This window comes from Phoenix dactylifera, chromosome 3 (assembly GCF_009389715.1).
Source record: "Phoenix dactylifera cultivar Barhee BC4 chromosome 3, palm_55x_up_171113_PBpolish2nd_filt_p, whole genome shotgun sequence".
In the NCBI taxonomy this organism is placed as follows: Eukaryota; Viridiplantae; Streptophyta; class Magnoliopsida; order Arecales; family Arecaceae; genus Phoenix; species Phoenix dactylifera.
The window spans coordinates 19,185,225-19,196,028 of NC_052394.1; the positions used below are offsets into that span (position 1 = coordinate 19,185,225).

A 10,804-nucleotide genomic window follows, 5' to 3' on the forward strand; every position below is an offset into this window, starting at 1 on the left:
TTGTTTCTGTTTGGATATTAACTTCCTGCTAAGTAGCTATCTCAAGACCACTTAGGTATCTTTCACCTTTTACTGCTTCATTTACCTATATTTTATTTGAATTGATGATAAAGCTTCATTTACCCCCAAAATATGTATTTGATATACTTTCTTAAAACTGCACATCTAAGTTTTCTTTGGTTGGATCCATTTTCTTTTAGTAAACTTTGGTTGCATCCATTATTGTCATTCAATCATGTCAAAGACTAAATCCTCATCTAAGGCTTTTCTATATTCTGATACTTTTTTCGAAAACTGCACATCTAAGTTTCCTTGGGCCACTCCTGTAGTCCTGTTTCAGAAGCTATTCTTACTAGCTTTATGCGCTATCAGTCATGACATCTCTTTCTTTCTTACAGAACAATTACAACTTCTACCTGGTTCATTTCAATGATTTTCTTTTACCATGTTTACATATTTACATTGCCATTTCTATCAAACTATTCTTATTCATTTTGAACTTCTTAACCCACTCAACATTCTAGACCATTTTTATTCTATGCAAACAAAAACAGGCTGAAGTTAACTCATGCTCAACAGTAATAGGCAGTGGTCCAGCATCATCATGGTCCAAGTTGTTCAGGAAAATAGGCAATACCTGATAACTAATGAAGACATGAAGCAATCCAGGAAGTGGAAAGCTAACTAATTTTTACAGTTTGCAGTTATTGTTTTGTATGTAACTAAAAGGGCATAAACAACATTGCCATGCACCACAGAAGCTGCAATATATCAAAGCACGTCTATAGCATGAAGCAAGCAATAATTTCGCCAGCATTTATACCTCCACAGGATATTTAAAAAATGAGAGTAATCAAATCCCAAACCCTTATATAAAGCCCAGTCAGATTCGGATCAAAAGAAATGGATTAAAAAAGACACATTTACAAAAAGAAAAGCTCTGAGTTATGCTCTGAAAATTCAAATACCACCAACATAAAGACGCTGATGAAATAAAATTTCATTGATTATATTGATCCATTGTCCATGCAAAACCACGAGTCCCATGCTTTTTCATAGACAAATAAAAAGAATGCAAAAAAATAAAATAAAATACACATCGGAAAGTCAATAATGCTATAGAATTTCTTGCAATCAAGAAAACAATTTTAAGATCATTCCATAAAAAAAGTTCTTATACATGTACATACATGTGAACATGCATACAAAAGATGAAGATAATCGCACAAAAATTTATAAATTTTCCTGAATTTGCCAAATATTATCTCTAAAATTAGAAAAGAAGATGGTCCTACCTCGATGAGATTGGAGCCACCAAAGGGATACGACTTGCTTGATGCTATGACCTTCTTGGATCGAGAGCCCTTCCTCTTCGGATGCTCGTCTCAGATTCTATCTCCCCCATTACATCGCGTTAGTCACTGAATTTATAAAAAGACGAGCCTACTGGATTTTTTTTAAGACTAAACTTCGTAATCAATTGAACCACAAAGAGACAACCTCTCTATGAACCAATAGGTCTCACAATCCATGCAGCACTGCCGTTGGTCCAGACATGAATCAGGAGCTGGAGTAGTTTTCAAGACTAGAGAACAGAGAAGCATCAATTGGATCCAGCGAGGAGATCATTTTTTTCTGATCGGCTTAAAGAAACGTAATGCTTGTAAATTTAAAAAATTAAGTTTTCGTGTGTTAGAATTTCCGAACAATCTGAAACCATCAAGAAAGCAAGATTTGCGCAGCTGCTTTTTTTGAAATTAGCAGGACGATTCATCCGGTTCCTTTTCATGATTAAAAACGTCGCAGAGAGATGAAAACGAACATATTAAAACAAGAAGAATGGATAAATGAAAGAATTCAATGCCGTAGAAGATAAACTAAGAGCCACATAGATCAACAAAAGATGATAGAAAGAGCGATGGAGTGAGAGAGCGTACACCTTCGAAGGTGGGAGAGGGATCGCGAGGGGACGAGGAAAGATCGAGAGGGAATAGGTGGTACCAGAGAGACTGCCCGATCGAGAGAGAGAGAGACACAGAGGAGGCGGGAGGGGGGGCGTGGAGGAGGGGAGAGGGTGTTGGTTTGGAAAAGAGCAGGGGTTCAGAGAGTTACAAGGGCGAGAGAATTGAGGGCCCAAAAAAAAATCATAGCCCAGCTTGGGGTCCAAAAGGTAAGCAAAATTACAGTTGAACTCCTCAACTTGTCCTGCCCTCCCAAATTTGTAGCATATCAGTCCTGTTCTTGCCCGCAGAGACATTTTTCTTAGAGAGTACTCATAAGACAACAAATGCGACAAATATTTCTTATTAATAGACAGCACATAACCATGTTTAATGGAGCAGAAGAAACCTGGAGCAACAAATTCCGAGGTTATGAAGCAATACATATATGTTTCTCCAAGCATGCATCTCTTTGTATATAATAAATTTCTCAATTATAGATCATTAGCGAGAAGAATAATTAACTTCATTGCCAGCCATGAAACAGAATAATTTGCACTTTTGCTACATTGAATCTGAAGGTTCTGGAAATAGTTAACAGACAAGCATCCATAACTGATAAACAGATGGATGCATATACAATGCAATACATGGAACAACTGTCACGCCCCGAATCCGTGACACGGCCGTGCTATTGCCGACTACCACCCACAATAGCACGCAGCCTCATATATGAGTAACAGGGTAGTCAAACCAGTTAAACTCTCATATATTAAAGCATTTTTAGTACACATGCTCAGTGGTACAAAATATAGAGCTTTTACATATTTTATGTATACAAAAGTATATTTGTTTTACCCCAAAAGGGAGAAGCCCTGATACAAAAGAAAAAGTCTCTGGCAGCTATCAGTGGTGAGGATCTGAAAGAAAATACCAATAAAATGGTATAAGCTACACGGCTCAGTAAGTAATCCTGTATAATCTTAACGGATCAATTAATATGATGAACATGTTTAAACAGGGTTTGAGAAGCTGATATGTATGCTGTCTAACAATTCATCATGATAAAATATTCATACTGAATCAATAATCACGTTATGTATGTTATCGAAAATCTTCATCTAAATATAGCCTGTAAGATCGTATACCAGCATGCCATGGTTTACAACCTCCGATGCTACGGCGGAGTCATTATCGGCCACTGGCGGGGCGAGCTCAGTTATTATACGGCCACTGGCGGGGTGAGCTCAGTTATTCTACAGCCACTGGCGGGGCGAGCTCAATTACATTCAGCCCGTAGCATCTAAGAGTCCATACATAGTACTTCTTGCAAGTGGTACACTTAACTAAAGGTAATTTATCATCTTACACCATAATTACTATATTAAATGCAATTATGGTAACGAAATGCCAATCATCTTATATGCGTAATACTTTAAAATCTGTATAAGCATGATGTATGCATAACCATAATTTCTATGACTAAAACATACCACTTGTATACATGATCCATAGAAGATTAGGACAAGTTACTTACACTTATAATTTAGGTAAGGAAGCGTATTCATGATCCATAATAAGATTAAAACAAGTTACTTACTGTAATTCACTTTTCCACATTTGACCAGTCCATATGACGGATCCTTAATCACCTTGCACAACATCATAGGGATCACATTATTCTCCGTTTGTTTAATACATAATTTCTCAGTTAAAATTATGAGTTTACTTGTTTGGATCCCACCTAAGGATTTGGCCCAAGTCCAATTTACCCACGTTGGAGCCTTCTAATTTGGTCATTAGGCTTAATCTCAAGTTAAATTTTAGGTTTAGGGTCAATGTGGCTCATTTGGGCCTGAGTCAGGGTTAGCCCAAAATCAATTCGACCTTCTGTCCGTTGAATTGGGCTTGAATTGGGCCTGATTCATAATCAACTAGGTCTGCTGAGATTAACTCAGCTTAATTGAGTTTGGACTTATTTCAATTTAACTTAATTTGGTTCGGATTTAACCCAATTTATAGTTTGGGCTCGTCCAGACTTTAGCCTAATCCGATTGGGCTCGGGTTTAGTCAAATTTGGCTAAACCCATTTCCTTTTTCTTTTTTTTTCCTTTTTTTTTCCTTTTGGGCCTAACGGGTTTCGGATTCGAACCCGAAGCCGACCTGTTAGGCCGGACCCGTTAAGGGGTTTTTCTCCGACCTTCAGAGGCTTCCGCCTCTTCGTCTCCCACTCTCCTCTCTCTTCTCCGGTCACTCTCTCTCTCTCTCTTCTCTCCTTCGTTCCCATCGGAAACCTCAGTTGCTCCGGCCGGTCCTTCGACCTTCTTCTCCACCTCCGGCCGAAGCCACCCTCCGTCTCTCTCTCTCTTTTCTTCTCCACCGGAACCCTAGTTGTCTTCTCCCCTTCCTCTTGTCGGCGATCGGGGTGGAACTTTCCCGGCCCTTCGGCCGAGTCGGGGTTCCCACCTTGGAGCAGTAGCAGCGGAAGGCCAACCCTTCCTCTTCTCCGAAGTGATGCCGGAGAGGGAAAGGAGGTTCGGAGATGGGTCGAGATCCGGATTATACCCGAAAGTCTCCACCCGCTCCGTCCACGGCGAGGTATGGACGGAGAGGATGAAGCCTTAAGGGTCCGATGAGCTTTTACTTTTTATTTTATTTTATTTTTCTTTCTTTTCTTCCTTCTCTGGCTTTTCTTTCACGGTGGCACCACCACCTCTTCACCGGAGAAGAGGCGGTGGTCCGGCCGGGCTGGCGACCCTGTGGCCGCGCCGGATGACCTAGGGCAACCACGGCTCGGGCTGCGGTGGCACTAGGCCTGGGCCGAGCTCAATTGGGCTCGGCCCAGCTCAGTTACTGGGCCTGGGTTATACTCGGGCCGGTCAATGGCCTGCCCGTGCGCATGGGCCTGGCCTGGGGTGGAAATGGTCTCCCCCCCCCTCCTTTTTCCCTTCTTCATCCTCCTCCGTGCCGGTTTCCTCCTCTCTGTTTCACTGTTGAAATAGGGGGGGCGGGGGGAGAACACTCCACAGAGGTTCCAGGGACTCCCCCCTTTCATAGTTTAAAAACCACTTTCTTAAGTAAACTGGGTCTCACCTGGTTTCGGGTTGGCTGTGCCAAGCAATACCTTCCCAAAATCCTTCCGCTCTCTCTCCTGGGGCTTCTGAGTTCCTCCACCTTCCGCTCTAAGGGGTCCGGCTTCTCTGGTATAGTGTTCCAGAGAGGCTTAGAGGGTGAGAGGGTACAGTAACTGGTTAAAGGTTGAAGGCTTAGATTATTTCGTTTAAGGGATGAGACCCCATCTGAGAGATCCCATCCTCTCCTCCCTCCTGCTCCGGGAGCTTCCAGCTGCCCTCCTTGTCTCCGGCCGGCCGGGATTGGTTGCTAGCAAGGGTGAGAGGTGGCGGGCTTCCGTTTTGCATGATCGAGAGCCCCTAAGAGCTGGCTCTCCCTCCGCCGGCCAGCTGGAGCCCTGTCAATTCCTTCTCAGCATGAGGTGGTAACCCTCCACGGTTGCCACCCCTGACAGTAGGGCCCACAACACAATAATCAGACCCAACACTCCTAACTGGCCCTCAAAAGTATTGGGCCCAGTTGGTTTTGGGCCCGTATATTACAACAACAATCACTCATTAGTTCAAAATTGATAAAGCATACGTCAAATTCATCCAAATGATGGCTCTACTGCTCTCAATCATACTTTGATTAATGTTTGATATGCAAGTCTTCAGTACCTCAAGTCAATTACATCAAGGCCGAGGACCCGCCCAAAGCAGTGAGTCGATGTTGGAGACCGGAGAAATACCTCAGCATGGATGTGCTTAAATACACCAGAAGCATGCAAAGGGCCAAGCCTTCACAACTAAATGACATCAAAATTTTGATTCTAATTCTGCCATCATTGTACACTAATACTATAACTAATATTACCAAGTGACAGCAGTCAGATGTCACCTGTAATTGCCCTCAGTTTTGGCACCCTAAAGCAGGTGATACAAACCCAAGAGGAGCACAAATAATGTTGCAATATATCAGAATGGCTGCTACCAGAAAATAAAAGCTAAACATTATACCTGCATTTGTCACAGGAATACTGACTGAATGAAGCTGGGTTCAGACATCAGCAAGAAAGTAGACATGACTAACACTTCTGGTTGATGTACTTCTCATGTTTCTCTACCTGTAAATATCCAAAGGGAGAAGAGGGTGCACTACCAAAGAAGTGCACTTGGATTCAGAGCTCACTACTAACTGGGGCAGCAAATAACAAATGACGGAAATACATGGACCATTTTGAAGATTGCAGGTGCCATAGTAACTAAACTCTCCAAGGACAACAAGTTTATACGACATTAGAGACTGAAGACCTAGTCTATCAAATCTGAACATGATAAAAGACAAGGTGCTGGACAAACTTGGCTGCAAATGTCCTGCTGCATGATGTGGTCAACAGAACTTCCAGTGGTTGTTGCAGTTTACGCATGTTACATAAGTTGTCATCGGCTCATCAGCACTCCGGGTTTGCATCTGATAGTAAGTGCACTTCCGCTGTCCACACCGGCCACATTTAAACTGATCAGTTGTAGCTTTAGGAGCCCCTCCACGTTCACATTCAAACAGAGCCTTCTCTTTAATCTGCTTATTTTCAAGCTTTCTCCCATCACTAGCCATCTCTTCAGGAGTCATTTCAACTAGTTTCTCAGGCTTCACTAGGCCAAGGAGAACTTGTCTTCGCAGATCAGGGTTTTTGGCATCCTTTAAGTTGAACATTATGGACCTATATTTAAGCTTATGAGCACCATTAGAACGGCCTAGCTTTTCAAACATCACAGACTCCACAGCGACAGCGACTCGAATTGGGTCACAAACATCTACTTCATCTAAGATGTTTCTGACTTCATCCCTATCATCTGCACCAGTCTCACCAGAAACTTTAGAGAAAGCTTCAGCAAGTAGTTCCCGGAGTTTGTCACGCAGAGGATCATTACATTTGATCATTGATGTCAGCTTTGGTGGACCAACTGGGACCGATGATGGCTTCTTAATAACAGAATCCCTGTTCTCTTCCTTCAAGATCCTCTCAACTTTGATATTTTGACCTGAAGACTCATTGTTCCCTGTCTCAATCTTTATTTTTTCTGACTTCAAAGTCTCAACCTTCATCAATCTATCTGAATCTTTCTTCTCAGCCTTGAAACTTTCTGAATCTGAAATCTTGTCAACCTTATCAGACCCAGCCTTTGAAACCTTGTCAACCTTAGCAGTCTCTGCTTTCTCAGATTTGATTTCAACTTTAACAGAGCTCTTACTTTCAGTATTTTTTTTACCATTGGCAGTCTCATCAATAACTACCTTTTTCCAGAACTGCAACAGGTCAGAAGCAATTGCTTGAATCTTCAAGTGAGGATGCTTTGTAAGATAGCGAAGACGTTTGCCAACCTGAAAAATTTGAAAAAGTGTCCAAATAGCCAAACTGTGAGAAGTGAAGCAGGAAAGGGAGGAAACTATGAAAACATGAGAACTTGTGAACATATGTTATTCTCACATTGAATAATAAGCTTAGATATTATAAGAAATAGAAAATACCCCTACTAGAAACAATGATATAATATAAGTGCTCTTACATTTTGTGTCGTGTTTCTGAACTTGGTTTCATAACATTCTTCTCAGATGACAAAATGATAATTTATAGAAACTGGAGACATAGCATCACTTTGTAAGTGTTATGGACTAAGAGATTATGCCATGACAGCACCAGATTGGTCCCATTTGAATTGCATGAACTAAGTCTGTAAACCATTCTCCCATCAATCCACATTAACACCTCAAAGCTGGACATTTTATTAGGAATTTCATCACAAAAACAGCAAACAGAAAACTAATACCTAATCCCATGCATAACTTATGTAATCATCTGCAAAAAAAGAAAAAGAATATTCAAGCATAATCTGTGCGTAAAAGAATCTTGCGAAAGCATTTCTTTTATAATGGTCAAAATTACATCTATTATATTAAATAAATATATTTCCCCTAATAATACTACCTACTTTTTGCTACCCTCTTTGTGCATGTGTTATCCACATTTGATGCTATTTCAAGCTTGTCTATATCTTCTTCTTCGCAACCCTCCATCCATGTTGCCTCAAGCCTTTATCCCTCCTTTTTTCCACATCCTCCAAAACAAATTAAAATGCCTCTCCTTACTACAAGAGCCCTCTCAAATCTTCATTATGGAGGAATAATCCAACATCAGATAGGTATGGAGCCTTGGTTGGTCTAATGCTCACAGCCCTTACATCTACTAGCTTAAGCTTTTGGGTAGGAATTTAACGGGACAGGGTTGTATCTTTCACGCGAAAGAAGGATTCACCTTTGCACGAATCCACTGTTGGATCACACAATGGTTGCTTCGAGATCTGTGCAGACAGATGAATAAATGGTTCCGAGTGCTTTGAAATCTGTGCAGAGCGCGATCTGACAGGTGACGTTGCAAAAGAATATCAATCATTCTTTCACATGAAAGATACAACCCAACATACCCATACCATCTCAATCGACTCATCATCACTTTGTCCCTAATTTATGCAACTCTTATATCTCCTCTAACATACTCATTTTTTCTATTTATCTTTTCTAGTTTCACAACACATCCATCTAATATATTCTCATGTTTAAGTCAATTTTACATAAATTCTAGATTTTTTTTTGGTAAAGAAAGCTCACTAAACAAACTAACAGGAAGCTAAATGCATAGAGACATTAAAAAAATTCCAATGACTTAAAGATCAAGTCTATGGATACAAATGCATGATCGATGGTACACCACAAATGAAGACCAGAACATGCCATTTCCACACCCAATCTCTCAATCATCAATGGACCTCTATCTTGACCCATCTAGCTCTACCAAAAATCCACCACGCTTTGTCATGATTGCTCTTGATCTCTACCTTAACTATGATTTTCCTAAAGCATTTGGAAGCTTAAAATATTTTAAACAACCATCTCCACTAAAGAAAAATGTGAAATGGCAGCTAAATTACCAGGGTAGATAATGAATATAAAACATCTTTGCATAGGAACTTATAGAATGCATGGCAAAATTCAGATGGGCTGTACATGACCAGGGCGTCAATAAGCCCAGCACACACCCAAATCCGAATTTAACTCCATTTGTGGCCATCAGTTGAATAACCCAAAATTAGAATGGCAGAGATATTGCGCCCCTAAAAGTACGTGATTATAGAGACATCACAGTAAATGAGGTGGAATTGAAGAGCCTGTGGTTTTCAGACTGATGCAGGATACTGGTTTAGACTGAAGCAGAGAAATTAGGAGTTCAGTTACATAGCTTTCAGTGCAAGCAGCTGAAAGAGCAACCATATGAAGGGGATTTAACTTGTGACAAGCTATCAACCAGGGGCAAGATGTGGATAGAAACTTCTGGTTTTATGAAAATTATTTGCCTCTTTAGCATCCTATATTGTATATCCAATATCATGATGTTATTCATCTAAGATCAGAGAACGGCTGATCACACAAATAAGTCAATCATAACAAAACAGTGCTCAATGTCATTTACTGACAGATGCAAAAGGGGGGAAATAATTCAGATTTTGAAATAGAATGAGAAATTACATGCCAGATACAACGCATGGGATCACAATGTTTCATGTTTGAAGATGTGGGTCGAGCTTCCTGGTTAGGCTCTAGTCTTAACTGGAGAAGTGCCTCTCTATTCAAGTGCTCTGTTGGGTCCATAGTTTAAATCAATACTCCACTTCCCATATACGACTTTCTTATTCTAGAAGAAATTGTTTTGGTTATTATCTAGACATTATCGCCTTTTACGTGCATGTTAAATGAATATTTGCTTTCCTTTTCTTCCTCTACAATATCTTTGTTGTTCTATTTTCTTAAAAGAATCATTTAAGAGTAATGCTATGGTTTGCCACTCATCACACAAAAAGTTCCTTGTACCCACATGGCATGAGGGAATTGGTGCGGTTCCCATGAGTAATGTGATTCGTGAGGGATTTGTCGAATCATGACATACTAAACCAATGCCACACTGGCACAAGAAACTTTTTGCATAATACACAAGCTCACTATTCGCTATAGCATTTTTTTTGTTATTGAAGTTATTTTAAAGAAGGCTTTGTGTATTGGTGGTAGAGTGCACTTTTTAATCAATATTTTTCCCTAAGTTTTTTCACAGTGAGATCATTTAGGCGTCTGATTAAGGGTGCCCCTCAGCATTCATTAAACATATTGTGTCATTTCTAGAAATCAAGATTGATTTCACCTTCCTGAATTTCTTATATTTCTTCTACTATGCTAGGAAACCTATTTTATGCAATAAGTGATAGACATTTCACCCCATGAGGGTGATAAAACCTAACACATGGTTTTCAAAGATCCTGCATGGTGAAGAGTGCCAATGTTCGACAGGTTTCGATGAAAAGGTGAGATCTCTACATGATTAATGCCGAATGCATGAGAACGAGACACAGTGATATATGAAAAGGAAACTACTTTTGGTCTCCAAAGTCGCATAACCTTAGGACTGAGAGCTTTTTGTACGGGCTATGCCCTGACATGCGCCAAGTTGTCTGGCATGTATTTGAGAATCACCATGTCGTAGAGTTATGACCTTAGAATCTAGTAAGCATCATGCTCGCAAAATTTAAAGAATTAAAATAAGAAAGATTTGAATGAATTATGTCGATACATCCAAGTTGGCTAAGAGGTCTTAAAGGAGAAAAAAAACACGATGGCTCCAAATGCTATCTAGCCATGCAATCATGATTTCATATTTCAACAACTGTCAAAGGCGACAATTAGGTTACACAATTGCTCAAAAGGCA

The 10,804-nt window shown here is 40.3% G+C and overlaps 1 protein-coding gene across 2 annotated transcripts in view; it reads right to left on the bottom strand.

The window, feature by feature from the left end:
• Positions 1 to 2,688: 2,688 nt before the first annotated feature.
• Positions 2,689 to 10,804, bottom strand: part of LOC103706242 (transcription elongation factor TFIIS-like) — a 10,050-nt gene continuing 1,934 nt past the window's right edge. The window contains exons 2-3 of one of the 2 annotated variants that reach the window (XR_005511182.1): positions 6,011 to 7,376; positions 2,689 to 2,860 (exon numbers count right to left, since the gene is read on the bottom strand). Coding sequence is in view for 1 of the 2 variants with exons in the window: in XM_008790295.4 (XP_008788517.2) it covers positions 6,384 to 7,376 (993 nt within the window). In the remaining variant the exon portion in view is untranslated. Of the gene's footprint in view, positions 2,861 to 5,863; positions 7,377 to 10,804 lie in introns of those variants that run through there. The other variant, XM_008790295.4, reaches the window with a different exon arrangement.